The sequence below is a fragment of the Carya illinoinensis genome, chromosome 12 (genome assembly GCF_018687715.1).
Source record: "Carya illinoinensis cultivar Pawnee chromosome 12, C.illinoinensisPawnee_v1, whole genome shotgun sequence".
Classification (NCBI taxonomy): domain Eukaryota; kingdom Viridiplantae; phylum Streptophyta; class Magnoliopsida; order Fagales; family Juglandaceae; genus Carya; species Carya illinoinensis.
Window position 1 is genome coordinate 26,502,039 of NC_056763.1, and position 18,270 is coordinate 26,520,308.

General features: G+C 35.0%; 1 protein-coding gene, 1 long non-coding RNA gene and 1 pseudogene across 9 annotated transcripts; 2 read left to right on the forward strand and 1 right to left on the reverse strand.

Annotated features, from left to right (window-relative positions):
* The first annotated feature begins 1,211 nt into the window (after positions 1 to 1,211).
* LOC122290411 lies at positions 1,212 to 4,363 on the forward strand. Its single transcript, XR_006236381.1, has 4 exons — positions 1,212 to 1,278; positions 1,577 to 1,640; positions 3,497 to 3,537; positions 4,255 to 4,363. It is a non-coding gene; the product is annotated as an uncharacterized LOC122290411 (long non-coding RNA).
* Positions 4,364 to 5,110: 747 nt separating this feature from the next.
* LOC122288970 lies at positions 5,111 to 9,272 on the forward strand (annotated as a pseudogene).
* A 3,005-nt stretch (positions 9,273 to 12,277) lies between these two features.
* Positions 12,278 to 17,188, reverse strand: LOC122289968 (transcription factor EGL1). 8 transcript variants are annotated; one of them, XM_043097437.1, is made up of 10 exons: positions 16,730 to 17,188; positions 16,535 to 16,629; positions 15,940 to 16,198; positions 15,150 to 15,404; positions 14,918 to 15,014; positions 14,752 to 14,766; positions 14,441 to 14,497; positions 13,471 to 14,331; positions 12,956 to 13,390; positions 12,278 to 12,822 (listed from the first exon to the last, which is right to left on the reverse strand). In XM_043097437.1, the coding sequence occupies exons 3-10, from the start codon at positions 16,062 to 16,064 to the stop codon at positions 12,751 to 12,753; spliced, it is 1,917 nt and encodes a 638-aa protein (XP_042953371.1). In that variant the 5' UTR covers positions 16,065 to 16,198; positions 16,535 to 16,629; positions 16,730 to 17,188; the 3' UTR covers positions 12,278 to 12,750. The 8 variants fall into 8 exon arrangements, 7 of the variants coding, with proteins under 7 accessions (XP_042953371.1, XP_042953370.1, XP_042953369.1 ...); XM_043097436.1 differs by having other exon boundaries at positions 15,940 to 16,353; XM_043097435.1 differs by having other exon boundaries at positions 15,940 to 16,405.
* Positions 17,189 to 18,270: the final 1,082 nt, after the last annotated feature.

An 18,270-nucleotide genomic window follows, 5' to 3' on the forward strand; every position in this document is an offset into this window, starting at 1 on the left:
TGTTGAGGTTAATTTTTTTTTTTTATTTTATCCTCCTCAACAGTATGAAAGTAGTAGTAAAATCGAATAAGAAAAAAAAAGTTAAATATTTTGCTTTTGTTATTTTGTTATTTTATTTTATACCAAAAATTTAGAGGTTCTTTTAATGGAGAATTCAATATAATACTTTTGTTCAAGAAAATACAGCACAAAAGTAGTTTGCACTGTATGGTTTGGGGTTGATGATGCTTTATTTTTTTTTTCCCCTTTAGTTAGTCTTTTTTTTGGTTTGTTTCTTGCTGGGAATTGCACATTTTGGTAGGGAATCTGCACTTTTTGGTTCGGAGTTGATGGTGCTTTGAGGTTTTTATGTCTTTCAGGTTTTTTTTTTCTCACTTTGGATTTGTATATTTTCTTATTGCTTTTGTTTTTTGGATTTATATATTTTGTTATTAATATATTAAGCTCGGTTTGTATATTGTTAGGTTCCTATCTTGTTGTTGGTATCCTTTATTTTATATCATGTTCTTGGAATTCTTTTGTGAATTGATAATATAAGCATCGTAGATATCACTTAGTGTGGTTTAACTACTATTTTTATTTTCTTTCTCTTTACTTTTTGGCTTAAAATTGTTTCTTTTTGGTTGGAAAATGGCAGAACAAGGATTCTAATTTTTTTTTTTTACATATGATTTAAAGATGGCTTCTGGTTGTTCATCTTATATTATGAATTTATGGTTTTTGCATCTATGACAGTTTAGGAATGGGTCACCGTACAAAGCCACGCCAAGCCAGCCAGATCTACCGTTCTCTTCTCGATCTCCTCCACCATGCCTTAGAAATGGTGGTTTTAGTAGTTCTCTCTCTCTCTCTCTTTCTCTCTTCACTGTCCATGGCTAAAGAAGCCTAGCTCAGCCACCATCACTCTCTTTGTATGGGATTTGACTGGATTTTTTTTTGTTTTGTTTTCGTAGTTGTTGCATTTACCGAGTATTGGGATTAACTCACAGTTCATCATGTAGCTCCATGAAGGTTTAGCTCACCCATCAAACATCATTTGGAAAGCGGCGTCTGAATTTTTAAAGTTGGGATATGGTCTTCTGCAATGGAGTGAGTATACATAAGCCCCACCAACTCATTCATTGTGTTTCTTTTCAAGTTTCTAAATAATATTTTGCTTTATTTTGAGGTTCTAATGGCTTAAAACCTTCATCCAAATGCATGGTAAATAGATGGTATTTGAACAACGCTTTGGATTGTATAATGAAAGGGTAGAAAAGCAAGCTTTTATTTGCTTGGGTAAGTAAATATTTTATACTTTATGAATTCCGCTCTTAATCCAACAAGAACTATTTATGAAATTGCTTGTTGCATTTCTCAGCTTCCTTCCTCCTTGGTTACATCTGCAAACATTTTTTTCTCCCTTACTTTTTTAGGACCAAGAAAGATGCACTGATTCTGGGTTCAAGACCTTGGAGAATAGCAACAAGCCCATCCTTTTTAAAGATTTCAAGAAACTCGGGAATTTTGGAGTTAAATAGTCTGGGTTTCACAATAGCTCGAGTTTCTAATTTTGTTTTTAATTTTTTTTGTGCAGCCTCATATAGCAATATTTCTTGATGATGAATACAAGACCGATCAAATTAACGATGTCGCTTTAGGTGAGAGATTTAAGACCATTTCTTAGTCATATGATGTCTTAGAAAAGAGCAAATATTTATAGCTCTCAAATCGTTGAAGATTAAGTTTATATTATGATTTCAACCAATTACCCATTTAATAAATTCAAGTCTATCAATTTCCTTGATTGATCATATATATTTTTTTCAGTCTTGAGTGTACTACAATTCCAGGCCCACTTCTCAGAATGAAGTAACTTTAATTATCAAAAGTATATAAGAAGAGCTTTGCAAAAAGACTTTGGGCATTTGGATATACTCTATATTGTTAGTATTATTCAATGCACGGACAGAGTGCATTCACTTGTTAATGTTATGATGATTTGGATTTCTATAGTTTATTTATTTTGCTAGGCATTAACTGTTATTTGGGGGGCCTCATCCTCATCCCCAGATTTCTATGCTTATGAAAAGGATCATTTATGTTGGGTTTCTCTTCATCCATTTGCTTGGGTTTTTTCTCTCTCTCTCTAAGTGCAGTTGTTACACTTATTGTTAGTCCTATATCATGATATCCACTTATTTTCTCTTTTTCCTATCTTAGTTCTGCCAGCAAGATTATTCAATCAGTAATTCATAATCTCAAATGTTTCACTTGGCTCACCTGCAAGTTTGCATGCTTTTGTGCAGCTCCATTCCTGTCTCTGCATGCTTTACATCCACGAGCTTGTCATCTTTGTTCTGGTTTTTCCTCCTTATTTTCATGCATATGGTTTTAAGATGGCTTCTTGGGTTAAATTATGTTGAGATTCAAATTTTTTGGTTGGAAAGTTTGTAGAATTTGTTTCTTCTTAAGGATTCTACCCTTTTTTTGGTACATGTGGCTTTAGGATCGGTTATGGTTCATCTTATCTTATATTTCTGTTTTTTTTTTTAATTTAATTTAATTTAATTTTAAATACAGGGTCATAGAATGGAATAAAAAGGAATTAAATATTTTTGTTATTTTATAAAGGACCAGTTGTTTTTTTTTTGGGTTCATATCTTGTTGTTGGTATCCTTTATATCATGTTCTTCAAATACGTTAGTGAATTGATAGAATAAGCATATTTATTTCTTCTGGATTTGTTTTTCTTTTTATTTCTTTCCTTTTGATCCGTCAGTTTGTCTGGAAATTGTAAAACAAGCACTCAAAAAATTTTTTTTTTTTTATGTGTATGAGCGTATGAGTTTAAGATTGCTTCTGGTTTATACTTATCAAAGAGAAGATTGCTTCTGGTTTATTTTATATTATGAGTTTATGGTTTTTGTATTTGTGACAGTTCAGCAATATATGGATTAAATTATGCTGAGGTTAGAATTTCTTGGTTCGGAATTTTATAGAAAAACTGGTTATTAGTATATTTTATATCTTATTCTTGGAACTCTTTTGTGAATTGATACATTAAGCATCATAGAAATCAATTAGTGAGGTTCAACTATTATTTTTATCTTCTTCCTCTTTACTTTTTCGTTGAAAATTGTTTCTTTTTTGTTGGAAAATGTCAGGATAACGATTCTAATTTTTGTTTTTACATGTGGTTTAAGATGGCTTTTGGTTGTTCATATTATATTATGAGCTTATGGCTTTTGTATCTATGACAGTTTAGCAATGAATTAAATTATGTTGAGGTTTTGCTTTTGTTATTTTATTTTATACTAAAGATAGAATGGTTCTGATAATGGAGATTTCTGTATAATACTTTTGTTTTAAAAGAATACAGCATAAAAGTAGTTTGCATGGTATGGTTTGGGGTTAATGATGCTTTGAGATTTTTTAATTTTTTTTTATTTTTGTGTTTCTTTGTCATCGTCTTTTTGCCTTTAGTTAATCTAATTGGTTGGTTTGTTTCTTGCAGGGAATTTACTTTTTTTGATTTGCAGTTGATGATGCTATGAGGTTTGTACATCTCTTTTAGTTTCTTTTCTCGGTTTTAATATGCATATTTTTTTATTTCATTCCTATTTTTGGATTTTTAGATTTTATTATTAATATGTTTAATTCAGTTTATATATTGTTGGATTTTCATTTCCAGCTTTTTGAAAAAAAAAATAGATGCTTTTATTTATTTTGTTTGAAATGTTTAGGTTTGTCATTTCTATTTATTTTAGTTTGTATGTTTTTTAAGAATTTTAATTCATTTTTTTGTTTAAGATGTTTAGGATTGTTATTTCTATTTATTTTGGTTGAGAATTTGGTTTGATAAATATTCCGCTTTTTAGAAATTCTGTAAGAGTTAAATCTTTCTGGATTATCAGAATATGCGGATTCATTTCTTTTCTTTGAATAGCGAAAATAGCAATTTTGTTTGGACTGTTCAGTCTAAGGAGGAGGCAATAGGCTTTTATTAAAAATAAAGATATGTGTTTTGTTAATTAAAAATTGGTTTAAAATGTTTGGAAAAATCTAGGTATTAAAAAAGCAGATGAGTTTTGCATTAAAACTCAAGACTTTTGTTAAAAATAAAGGTATTCTTTGAAAGAATACACCTTCTTGTGGGAGACTTAAAGGTGGCTTACGTGCCACATCTTTTCAATATATCATATTTATTTATTTTAGTAGTTTTATATTTCTGATGTTCTGAACAACTATAAACTGTATAATTTTGCTTGTCAGCAAGTCAGAAATTGGCTTGCCCACCACTCCATGCAAGCTTGAACTCCTCAAGGATGCGCTGGGTATAATCTATTATTGTTGTAGGAGACAACTTGTTATGTTCTAATTTCCCATATTTTGGCATGACAAATGACACCAATCTTGTTATGTGGTTTGTTCACTGCAGTCAAAACATTGTATTTTCTTTCCCCTTTTAGGATTAATTAACTTGGTATGTGTGTACTGTTGAAAAAATAGAATACGTTGCTGAAAACTCTCTGTTTTTCAATGTATTTGTTTGTCTACAGCTGTTGGTATTTATGCATGATATAAAGAAATAAAAACAATTGAGTTGGTTACAAATCACCGTAGACATCAATAATGTATTTAGCATATCATTCTTACAGGTCGAGGGTGTTAAGCTCAACGTAAATGCTATACTCCACTTGAATTATTAGATTTTTTTCCCAATATTAAATTTTTGATTAGGATCAATTTTTTATCAAAAATATTATTTTTTTGGCTGTCAATGGATGATTCAACTTGCTGTAGAACCAGAAATATTCAACCAACAAAGACACAAAAACTTCAATGTTATTTCAATTAGTCATGTCCAATATGGCCCTGAGTTAGAAGGAGAGCAAAAGGAAAAAACAAATTTATAACTGATTTTGTTGTGTATATCTGTATAATATTTTTGTTGATAAATTTCTGTAAATTAACCAAACAATGCAATGAAGCAAACGTGCATCGCACGTTGCACCTCAACTAGTATTAAAATATGAGATTTGAAGATTTACTGTAGATTAAAAATAATGACTACCTAAATGATTTAGGTTTAACAAGCAAATATATAGGCTAACAGACAAAGCAGTGCAGCCAAGTGAAGTGGCTGTTCTTGAGAAGGTATTTGCAAAATATGTCAAGAGCACTGGAGGCAACCTATACCTACATGGTGAGCTTTCCCATGTAGGAATTATTGCTTGAATTATATATGTTTGAGTCCTCCCTCTATGGTCTTAATTCTGAGAACTTCTGCTACAACTGAACTACTGCCTGTTCGAATTCTACGAAAGTAGTTAATGCCATTACTACTTCCCGCCAAAAACCAGACCACTTCAAACCTTAAAAACCCCACCTTTGCTTGCCATAGCCAGTGCACCACCACCACCAGACCAGCACCCAAGAGAGCATACATGGCTATGGACTCAAAGGCTGTGAAACCGGACTTGGTCCTGATCCTGAACTTTGGCTCACAGTAAACCCACCTCATAGCTCGCCGAATCCGCTCCCTTTCCATCTTCTCCCTCTACATTTCCGGGACCTCCCCGCTTTCCTCCATCACAGAACTCAACCCGCGGGTCGTTATACTCTCCGGTGGACCTGACTCCGTCCACACTCCTAATTCCCCTTCGTTCCCGCCCGGTTTCCCAGAGTGGGCGCAGTCCAACGGCGTCGTCGTTTTGGGTATTTGCTACGGCCTCCATCTGATCGTCCAGAGGCTTGGTGGGGAGGTCGTGGTCGGCGAGAAGCAGGAGTATGGGAGGATGGAGATCCACGTCGAGCGGTCTTCGGCCCAGGGGCTGTTTGGGTCGAAGCGGATAGGGGATAAGCAATTTGTGTGGATGAGCCACGGCGATGAGGTGGTGGCGCTGCCCTATGGCTTCGAGGTCGTGGCGCGTGGCCAGCAAGGTGCAATGGCTGCCATCGAAAACCGGGAAAAGAGGTTTTACGGTCTCCAGTATCACCCGGAGGTAACTGGGCTTTTCTTTTGATTGAAAATAAATAATAAATTTTTTCTCTCTATCAATATAAATTTTTTCTTAAAAGTTATGATTATAATGATAGAGTAAATCTACTTATTTCAAAATCAGAGTCCATGCTTTGTATACTTCATCTATTTATTTAAATATTGATGGGTTCTAAGAGGTTCAGCTTCTTGAAAAACCGGTAGATTTCTGGAATATGGTTTTCGGCATGAGTCCTTTTTGTACCTTGGCGTAATTATTTGGAAATTGCTTTTGGTGTTTTTGTTTAATATGGATAGGATTTTGAGTTATGTTTATTTTTTGTGGGGTTTAGATGCGTGTATTAGTACGTTAGTCGAAATGGACGCGATCCATAAGTTTCTTCGGTTTGCAAATGGTTTAAGGTGGAGCTGCTTGAATGTGAGCGATAAGAGATTTTTTCCCTCTTTTTTCCTTGTTGCCAGTCGAGTAAAACTTGATGGAGAAAACGAAAAGGAACGGAAGTATCAGAGTGGGTGACACATTACTGGGTTGTTACTGATGAACTGCATTACTATGTGGAATAATTCTTTGTGCAGGTGACACATACGCCTGAAAGAATGGAAACACTGCGGTACTTTCTGTTTAATGTTTGTGGGGTCACTGTTGGATGGAATATGGAAGGCATATTGGATGAGGAAATCAAAGTGATCCAAAGTACAGTGAGGAATGAAGATAATGTACTCTGTGCCCTATCAGGTGGTGTGGATTCTGCAGTTGCTGCTACTCTTGTGCATAAGGCAATAGGAGACAGGCTCCATTGTATTTTTGTTGACAGTGGCTTATTGAGGTGAGAGTGCGAACAGCTTCTTCTGAGGACACAATTATCAGTTCCATACTTGTTTTGCAGAATGTTCTAAATAACAAAGATCAAAATAATACTTGGAGGACATTTGTTTATGTGATGGACTTAACATTGCTCTTAGTGTCTTCCTCATGAGGATTTTTATCGATGGTTTCTGCTTCCTACAGGTATAAGGAGAGAGAATGTGTGATGGAAACCCTTGAAAGGGATCTTCATTTACCAGTTACTTGTGTTGATGCAACAAAACAATTTCTTAACAAGTTAAAAGGTGTGGTAGATTCTGAAATGAAAAGGAAAATTATCGGGAAGTAATTTATTTCCATATTCGATGCCTTTGCCCAAGAGTTGAAGGACAAACTGGTAAATAAACCAGCTTACTTGGTCCAGGGGACTCTATATCCAGACGTGATTGAATCTTGTCCACCCCCTGGAACTGGAAGAACACACTCCCATACGATCAAGACCCACCATAATGTTGGAGGGCTTCCTAAGGACATGAAACTGAAGCTGATTGAACCTCTTAAACTTCTCTTTAAGGATGAGGTGCCATTCCAACCTCCCTAGTGGCTTCTATTTTCTTATCCAGCGATGTTATTTTGGTTCCTACTTGATGATGTGTACAGGTCCGTCAACTAGGAAAGATTTTGAATGTGCCGGAGCCATTTTTCAAGCGCCATCCATTCCCCGGGCCTGGTCTTGCAGTACGAGTGTTAGGTGATGTAACTGAAGGCAATGCCTTAGAAATCCTCCGCCAAGTGTTTGTCATTTTTCCCTGGATTCATTGGTTTTCTTGGTTACCTTTTAACGTCAATCCCTTGTGAATGTTTTTTCAGGTTGATGAGATATTCATTCAGTCAATCAAGCATGCTGGGCTATATGATTCGATATGGCAAGCTCTTGCCGTGTTTTTACCAGTAAGAACAGTTGGAGTTCAAGGTGATCATAGAACGCATTCTCATGTCGTTGCTCTGAGAACTGTTACCAGTCAAGATGGAATGACAGCAGATTGGCGAGTTTCTCTTATTTTCTATTTATTTATTTATATATTTGCTACTGCCATGCAGTTTTTAAGTATTTATCTTTTATAAAACCTTTTAGCAGCCTTTTCTCTATAATTTAGGCATGCAAGTTCTGGAACATATGGTCATGTCAATCATTTGTGAGATGAATACTTTAGGACTCAAACATCCTACCAGTTACTTGTGCATGTGTGTGGATATGCTAGAGGTGTTTAAATTATGAATTAGCTTATAGTGTCCCCATTTCTGTCCAGAACACGAGCTTTTGATCATTATTTGGCTGGATACTTGTTTTATACACTAGACTGGAAATACTTACGGATTTTTTTATTATTATTAAATTAAGCTGGGGTGTGAGATAGGCAAGTTGTGATCGAGCAGCCTTGTCTGTCTACGAGAAGTTAGATGTGTGTGTGTGCTTCAACCATATACCCTAGACATATATGCTTGTCAAATGTGTTCATTTGCACATTTACTAAACGGAGGTCTGGCATTCATATGTTTTTGCCCCGCCACAAGACTGATAAATGTAGGGGGTGACATGATTCTAGCTGAAGCTCACCTAGGATAAGTGGAAGACCCAAAAAAGATGTGAAAACCTGCAAGCAAGCACCCAAGCAATTCAAGCTTTAAGGAGTGAGAACGAGATAGTAGGAAATGTTTTTCAGTAATGAAGAGGATATTAGGTTTATCACCTCCTCATTTCTTGCCTATCCTTCTCTTTCTGCAAATATGCTAACCCTTCTGCTCTCCATCCTTGCAAAGATGTATGCCAATTACCATGAACAATGGCAGTGGTCAATTTAGTGTCTCATGTTGCAAAATATTTTTGTTAGCTTGCATATGTCCTCGCTTTCTGACAAGAACTTTTTGCTCTTGAATTGGTATCGCCTATAGTGGTGCACTCTTCCAAAAAATTATTTTTAGGTTTACTAGTGATTTTCATTAGTACAATTTTAAATGCTCACATTTGTCTACCTTTGTCTCCACTTTGAAATTGTGAGATTCCAGGTACTATTTTGAGCACAACTTCCTTGATGATGTGGCACAAAAGATCTGCAACAGTGTTCGGGGAGTAAATCAAGTGGTTCAAGACATTACATCAAAGCCGCCAGCAACAATTGAGTGGGAATGATCCGATGTCAAATGCTTACAGCTCGATGAGGAGTTACAAAATCTGCAGTGGTATATCGAGTTCTAGGTCTTGACCATTTGTGGTTGTCCCTTGTACTTGGGCTATGTCTATCTTTTTCGTCTATAAAGTATAGTTTATCAATAAATAAAAATTATGTTGGCAAGAACTTGAGAGCTGTCATCTCATAGCAACAGATTGTATGTATATGGAACTTAGGTGATGAAATTATTAGAGAGACTTTCTGAGGCAATATCAATGACTTGGGGGTAGTTATGAATGAAACTTTGTCTGAATCAATTTCATAATTTTATGTGTATGTGAGGATGGTAATTCATTGCCCACTAAAGAGTTTATAGAAAAAGAAGCTGGAGAACTTAAAAATTACATACTGACTTGAGTTGTATGATGAGATTGATAGTCAATCAGAAGTTTGGTGGCCTCCAAATGAAATACTAGGAATGTACTAAGATATATACACATATGAGAGTTTTCTTGTGGTCGACATTGAGATCCTGATGCAAAAGCTTAGAGTTAGAGCAATGGCAGCTGAGATTATTCGAGCACTTGGTTATTTTAAACAGTTTGTAAGCCATCGCTCTCCAGCTTACTTTGTGCTTTGTATGGAGAAGGTGATCTTGACACCAGAAGAAGTTTTGGGAGTAAGAAACTCAAGAAAGTTGTTTTATTTTGTCATTTCCTTCGGTTGAGTGTTATATTTAATGAAAAACCGATACATAGTTTACATATAAGTAGTTCTAGTTGCACCATACATTCATTACCACAAAAACCAGCAATAAAATCCGCCTAAAGGCAGGAGAGTATATTTCAGAAATTTGGCTGATGGTGAAGGACACTGCAGGACTGAAATTCCAATTCGAGTTATACTATGCATAGTCATAGAGTGAACAAGTATTTAAAAAAAAATAGGGTTCATTATTAAAAAAATTAATTTGGTTTAATATAAGTTCCGTATTTATTCATTTTTTTTAAAATAATTAAATAACGCTTGTACACTTACAAGTGCAACTATCATTTTTCTTTATTTATTAATTAAATAGGATGCATTCTAGTGGTTTTGAATCAACCACTTAAAATATGCACAAGTCGATAAATGTGATTAAAAATAATTATATTTAAAATGAAAAAGGGCATAGCAAAAGCCCAGTCCTCTGCACAAAAAAGCCACCAACATGGGAAAAGGGAATGTGAAATAATTCATGAGTACTCTCACGGTCTCTTTTCCCTTCTTTTTAAGGTCTTTTTAAGGGTGGGTGCCCTTTTGCCACAGGAATTACCTTTTGCTTAACATAAACAATGCTCTTTGCCACCTAAAAATAATTTCCCCTTTATACCTCCGCCTGGATTTTTCAGACCTATGATTACTCCTGCTTTTGAGAATGTAAAGAGTGAACTAATAAAAATGCGCATGCATCAACATGTGCTAGGAAATAATTAAGGTTTCAGAAAACCGCAATTAATCATTTTTATAATACTATTGTTGAGAAGCGTTACGATGACAAAAGTATTATATAAAAATAAATTTATAAATTGACATGATTTTGTGTAATATATAAAATTTACTTTATAATAAAATTAACGTTATAATTAACATATCATATTAAATCACGTCAATTTGTATATAACAGTTATCTTAACCACAGTTTTGAATACCGCACTGAGACCGTACCGATCAAGACATTAAAACGAAATATTTCGATACCGATACCGTTTTGAAATAGTCGATATATGAATAAATTATATTTTAAAATAATATTTTATATATAAATAAATTATATATATATAAATTATAAATAGCTTATCTGAATTTGGGGTCAAAAAATAAGCTTGTAATTTGAAGAAATAGAAAAAATAAAAAATAAAGGCCAAAATATCGGCTAGTACAGGCCGAAATATAGGCCGGTACAAACCAAAATATCGGTCAGTATTGATCGGTATTTGGGGCAATACAAAACAGATGTAATATCTGTATCGAACCAATGATCGGTATGGAATATACTGGCTATACTGGTCGGTACGGTAACAATGCTCTTAACGTATCATATTAAGATACATCAATAAACTTAGATTTTAATTAATAGAAGAGAACTGTTATATACACAAAGAAATTATATAAAAGTAAACTTACAAACTAATATGATTTTATAAGATCTGTTAGATTTACTTAATAAAAATAATTTAATGGAATCGAAACATATAATGAAATCGAAACACATAATCTAAGGAATTTGAAAAGGGAAACATATGCTTCTTAAAGTAGAAATATGTAGGTTGGCATCCTGAATACATAACTGTATCACTCAGTGGACACTGTGTCAGCCTTCAATTATTATTTTTAATTTCGAAAGTCCATCCTTTTTTAATATCATGCTTACTTTGTTTAAAATGAGTCCACTTTTGCTTTCTGGCTGCAGAAAAACCAGTATCACCCCTATATGGCTATATTCCTAATCTTTACTTGTACATGTATATATATATATATATAGAGTGGACCTACAGCCACGGCCCACACATGAGAACTGACTGGACGAATATTTCTTTTTATTTTTCTTTAAATATTTATAAATTATTTTAAAAAAATTACAATATCATTAAAAAATTATTTTCTTAATCACTAAAAAAAAGAACTTCAAGTCGGGATCCTAGGTCGGGAAAAGCCTTGTGTGGCTTTAACATTTCTCATATATATCATCCTTTGGGGATTAAAGCAACTTTGTGTACTTGTATTATAACATTATTTAATTCACTACTTGTAGTTATAACTTATATATATTAAGTTTTGTTTGGGGCTTATCATTAGTAAAATGACTGAATTTTATATGGATATTGTAACTAAGACTTATCAAATTTCTATACAAATCTACAAAATATTGGTTTATCGGCTGTTGGCTTTAATAAATCAATTTGGATATACTGATCTTTGTTCTTTAATTTTTTTTAATATATAGTTAAATTTATTGATGTGACACATTTTAAATTATTTTCATTAAATAATTGACATATGAAGCTATTTTTAAGTGACAAGATCCAATATAAAAAGTACCTTTGGTTACAAAACTTAACCCTTTAATAGTAAGTTTCTATTTTTTTCTTCCTTTTCTTTTTCTTTTTTCTCTCCTCCTTTGAGTTTTCAATGTCTTGCACAGTAGCCATGTGCACAACAGACTGCCGAGCCATGCTGTCCATTAACTCTTTTGGTGGGGTGTTCCTCTGGACATATCCGAAGCTTTTGTCTTAAACATTTGTACATAACTATAAATCATACTGCAGAGATAATATATGCTTTTAAAAAGTTAGGCATTTCTTGCTTCTGGGAAGATTTTGAAGAGACATTTTATGAATGGTAGAGAGAGAGAGAGAGAGAGAGAGAGAACTTTGCCTGGTCAAAGAGTATGAACATAATATTGGAGTTACATGTGAAATCACTATATATGATCAAAATAGAGTGATTAGGAATATAATCCCTTCGCAGTTTGGATCTTTGTTTGACTTCGTGGGTAAGTGGCCCTTGCTTCCCTTCAGCTTTTATTTCAGTGTCTGGCTCTCACTTCACAGAAAAACATACATCTTTGGGAATATATTACTCTGTCATACATAGGAGATCTGGGTCAATCTTTCTCAGGTATAGAAGTACACCACTAACCGGAAAAAATACAATATCAGAATTAAGTTACCTTTCCACAATACACACCATACAGCAATTGAAGCAGGGATTCTAAAACAGCCCCAAGTTTCTAGGGAGAAAAGCAAGCTTCAAAACTTCCTAGTTAATCTCTGGAGTTCTTGTTTGATGATCCCAGATGACACAACAACTGAGCCCTTGAACTGCAGAAAACAGTGATTTAATTGGTTAAAAGAGTGATCGTACTCACATACTAGGAAATATAAGTTGAATGTTTCTTTTTGAGAAAAAATCAAAGAGATAAACCACGTTCTTTTATGTGATTCTGAGTTTTACCTTTGATTTGATTGTCAATGAAAGAATCCCTTCACTGGCAGATGATTGAACAGAGTGACAATCTAATTGGAGATTGCTTACTACATCCATTATCTCAAGCAGCACTCCCTCCTTCCAAGGACATCTCATCTCAATAAGAACCTCTTTATTGATCATGCTGACAGTCACATTATCCGTTGAGCTTTCTTTTGATACATTATAATTGCTCGTTTCATCAATATCACAGGCCTTCCTCTTGTTTATCAGTGGCCTTTTGCTGTTACTAACGTTGCTGTCGCCATAGTTATCAGATATTCTCTCTACAGTATCTTGGGATTTCCTTTTTGTTCTTGCTTCTACCTCTGCCAACTCCCTGCAAGATCCTAACTCTTCAACCCTTCTCTCAAGCTCTTTCACATATTCAATCGCATCATCAAGTATAGATACCTTGTCCCCCTGCATAAACAAGATGAAAGAACATTTTGATTAGAAATTGTAGCCAGTTGTCCAGTACCAGGGCATGGAGTTTTAACTACCTTGCTTATTGAAGGAACCATCGATCTAAGAATCAAAAATCTTTCATTTAGTTTTTCCCTTCGCCGCCTCTCAGCTAATGCAGAGTTCGCACCAATTTCATCAGCCTCTGGTCTCCAAACTTCATCCCTCTTGCAGATGTCTTCTGGGGACTCGGGCAAACCAACAGCGTGCATCTGAGGGACTGCAATCAAAACCTTCTTCAGTATCATTTGTGGGGTTCCACCTCTCTGAAAATTTTCTAAATCTCCTTTATTCCAAAGCCCAAAACTGGATTCGTGATGATAGTTTTTAAAACACGGTCCCAAGATTGACTGGTGTGAACTCTTTAAAAGAGATGAAAGAACACCCTGATAGTGTAGATCATCACTTCGAAAATCCAGCGAGTTCATTTTGGTGTGATTGCACTCTTGAAGGTCTTGCAAACAAGGTTGTTTCGCCATCTCACCCTTAGGAGTGGAGATAGCCTTTTCAGGTTCCACAAAAGTTTGTGATATACAATCACTAGAATTCATGGAATGGAGGACACAATTACTGAACTCATCATCCATGAACTGCCAGCTTTGTACCTGAGAGACTCCCCCATTGATCCCTTCCACCATAAATGAACCCTCTGCTGGTTGACTGGGCTCAAAGCCATTTGAACTGTTATTGGGAGAAACATTGATACCTAATTCTGCAGATCCTACATACGCAATTAGTTTGTTTTGCAGAATATCCTGATCAAGCACAGTACAAGCAGGATTGTTGTCAATCCTTGTGCTTCCTGCAACCATCATGGATTTCTTGGAAATAATTGTGGAATATGGAATCTCCAAGAAAGAAGTTTTAACATGCTGAATGAGACTAGGGTCTTCTGGTACCTTCAGAAAACAAACCAGGAAGAGCAAAAAGCACTTAACATTTATTATAGCAGAAACAAATTTCTAAATAATTTTTCGACCAAAGTCAGAATCTGAGACAAGAATTTACCGGCTCGGTCACGCCTAGCTCGATGACACCTCCCAAAAATGGAAAGCATATCACAGTCTGAAAGTTGAATGGGGAGATATTATGGTTAATATTGCACTTCAGTGAGAACCTTTATATAACTAGTTTTAGTTTATTAGTTTACCAAGGTCTTCATGCCCATCACGAGCATTGGTGAAAATTTTATTTTGTATTACAAGAGAAGTTCTTATGCTTTTCCTTCTTAATACTTCTCTTTTTAATTCTACAATTGCAAGTAATAGAGTCAAATTTAGGAACAGATAATTCAGGGCAAAGAAAAATCACGTTAGTACCTGAATAGATGCACTCTGAGGGAGACGATTGTTACAAGTCCATCATGAAACCAAAACCAAAACAGGAAAAAAAAAATATAAATGTATTTTCAGTTTGCTTGGCGATTTTGGAGCATGAAATTTTACTTAGAAATGAATGAGTCTCAACAAGGCAGCAGCAATCTACCTTCGCCAGCAGAGAGCGACTGAAAACCTTGCTATCTGCAAAGTGGGCATTGCAAAGCCAGGTTGGCTGACCATTTGCTAACGTTCTTCCAGGTAATCTGAGAACAATTTTGAAGCAAGAATTTATGATAGTAAAGACTTGTAACAAGATGCATGCTTTAGATGATTGATAGATGGAAAAAAAAACAACAATGTTATTGACTAGAGCAAGAATCCAAGGGGAAAGTGATTACCCTTGTCCAATGTTGAACACGAACGACATGCAAACCAAGTAATACCACTCCGGATCACTGAGATCTTCAGGTGATAATGCTACCGAAGGCCTTCTGGATTGAGGGTTGGCTTCACCGATTGAGAGGGATTCGTATAGTTCTCTCAATTGCTCACTCCTCTGCAAGCCCAGTTGGTCTGCATTAAGTTCTATAGCTTGAGTTGTTTTCCTTGTCTTAATATCTCCATTGTAGTATCCATCGCCCCACTCCAAGACCCTACGATATTAAGAACAGGAAGAGTATGTTAGAATCATAAGAATGAGGGGCTGCATTTCGTGGCTTTGGTCAAGAACCCCTTTCATATTAGGCAAAATGGCCAGGAGTGAATATGCGATAACAGAATAACCAAGAAATTTGGGAAGAGATATAGTCTGATGAACCTCGATTACAACCCTTAAGCTAAATAAGCAGATTACGAGTTTGCTCAGCTTCAGCAGCACGGTATCCGCATTATGTGAACTTATACAAATTTTGGGAAAAATATTTAACTCCGAAACTACAGGAAGGATTAAAAAAAAAACAGTAGGACAGAATTCTCTGGAAAGATTAACTTCTTGCTTTTAAGCCTAGCACGCACCGTAAGTCTAGTCAGTTTCCCTTCCATGTCCAATTTCCAAATTCCATCTGACCCAATGGCAGAAATTCAGAAAGATTGCATGCGAAAGAAGGGTCTTTACTATATATTTCCCACAAAAGAAAGCACAGAAAATCTGAAAATAAAAAACAAAAGAAGAAAAGAGATGCATAGTACCCTGGTTGTCTGGCTGAAATGGACCAAAAGATTCCGTAGCTCCATTGGATGTTTCTCACAGCTAGAGCTAGTTGTTTCTTCAAGTTTTCTAGCATTCTCCCCTCCATTTGGAGCGCAGTAGCCATATTCCAACATATAACTGTGAAGCTCACAATTAGAGTACCCCACTGCTAATCTGATCAGATGCAAATGGGTTCCTGATTCTTCATTTCCACACACCAGAACCAAGTCGAGTTCTTTTTTGCTTCTGGGATATTCTCTTCGGAGCCAACAAAAGCACGTGTTCAGCTCAAATTATTGATTCTCGATATCACAAAAAACAACAACGCAAACAGCAAAAAATACACCCCAGATAGGTTTCTCCACCAACAGACCAGGAAAACTCGAGATTGGTGTTTGTTGGACAACTTGGAGCTTGAAAATAGTGGAAGGAAGGAAGGAAGGAAGCAAAGGGGGTGTTAAGCAGCTGAAACGATAATTAGAAGGCAAAAACTGGTTTAGAAAGACTACTGGTTCAGTATGTAATTAATTTCCTCTTTGGTACAGAATCTGAACAGTCACTTTCATAAATAAAAAACCAAAGAGAAAACAATACCTTTTAGTAGATGGGGTTCTTGCAAATTGCAACTGCTCTAAAAATGCTATACAGGCGTTGTCAGACAACCCAAATCAAGAACGTGCCTCTAATGGCTGCAAAGGGTGGGGAACACCAGCTCAGCTAACTCTCTTGCTTTAGCACTCTTTAAAGAAGCACACACAAAACATGGTTAAGAATCAACTAAAGATCTACCGTTCTCCTGACCCAACAAAACAAAGAAGACAAACACTTAAGGGCCTACACCCAGTCCTCCCAAGTCCACGGCTACTTGCTGTTAAGTATGAACTTTGGATATGCTTGGTTCACCATAGAAAACACAGAACAAGCTCAGAAATCCAATCTTTAATGCGAAACTGGCAGAGACAGTTAAAGTGGCTTTAAGAGAAGAGAGTCTAAATATGGTAAAATAAAATTACTAGACGTTGCAGAAATATTTAACTGGAAGTTTCTCTCTCTCTTTCTCTCACATTTTCTTTCGTGGGTTCTCAAGCTACACATTGAAGAAAAATATTCATGAAGAAACAGCAACAGAAAGATTTTATCTAGATTTGTTTCTATTGAGCTCCCATGGGAGAGAAAAGGAGAAGAGAGAGAGAGGAGGAGGTGGTAACCCAAGAGGAGAGGGGGGATACATGAATTATTTAAGCTCGTCCTGTATGCTTTAATGGTGGGATTTGGTAAGAAATAATAAAGAAAAACCAAGAATATTTATTATTATTATTATTATTATAAAATAAAAAAAAAATTAAAAATTAAGAAGTTATGTATAGTTTGAGAGTGATTAATAAAATTTTTATTTATACTATTTATCGTTTCCACTCTGTTTCTTGCTTCTTCCACTCTTCCAAGTTGTTAATTTCCTGGAGTGGTACAAGTACATATTGGAGTGCCTTAAAAAGAACAGAGGCTAAAGTGACGGGAGTAAGGGTTAGAATTTAATTTTCCGATTATGACCTTTTTTAACGCACGTGGCGATATTATCATCGTCCTAATACGGCTATCAACCGACCGAAAACATGGAACGGTTCGAGTCCACGTCACTGTTGTTAGATTGGAAGCTGTGGTTCTTCGGCTCGGCTAAGCTCCCTCACCCAATCTAAAAGGACTATCGACTATGAAAAATTTAATTGTTTTTAGAGTATTTCGTAACGTTTTCTACTTTTATAAAGGAGTGGCTCTACAAGGCTACAGCCGGATCCCGCTGACAAGTGTACTCGTTGGTTTATTCCAAATATTTTATCTTTATCTCATTTTATTTTATTATTATAATTTTTATATAAAATATAATAAAATATTTTTAAATTTTAAAACAACATTAACATTAAAAAAATATTTTATTTAATTTAAAAAAAATCTCACCTATAAAATAAATAAAAATTTTATGTACAGTCACTTTTATAGAATCATTTATACACTCCAGTGATATGATTGGTTGTATATTAAAAAAAATTAATATAATCAATTATATCAATGAAGTGCACAAAAAATACGTAAAAATAATTATATGCAACATTACTCTGTAACAAAAGGATATAAATTATTGTTGTAAAATAGAATATTGGGAGAAATGCTCGGGATTCCTACCATTTTTTTACACTTAATTTAGGTCACGGGTCGGTGGCTATGGAGCTACTATTTTATAACGTAGTATTGGATTTATATATTTTAAAATTATTTAAAAAAAATTCTACATTTTTTTAGATGGTTGTTTTAGCTCGTGATCACGATGTATT

Bases quoted from the DNA above. Each gene is read 5' to 3' on its own strand.
- LOC122289968 (XM_043097437.1), bottom strand. From the start codon at position 16,064: ATGGCTACTGCGCTCCAAATGGAGGGGAGAATGCTAGAAAACTTGAAG. The intron at 15,015-15,149 runs GTAATCACTTTC...AATTGTTCTCAG, and splicing joins GTGTTCAACATTGGACAAGG to ATTACCTGGAAGAACGTTAG. The intron at 12,823-12,955 runs GTAAAACTCAGA...TGTTTTCTGCAG, and splicing joins CATTGACAATCAAATCAAAG to TTCAAGGGCTCAGTTGTTGT.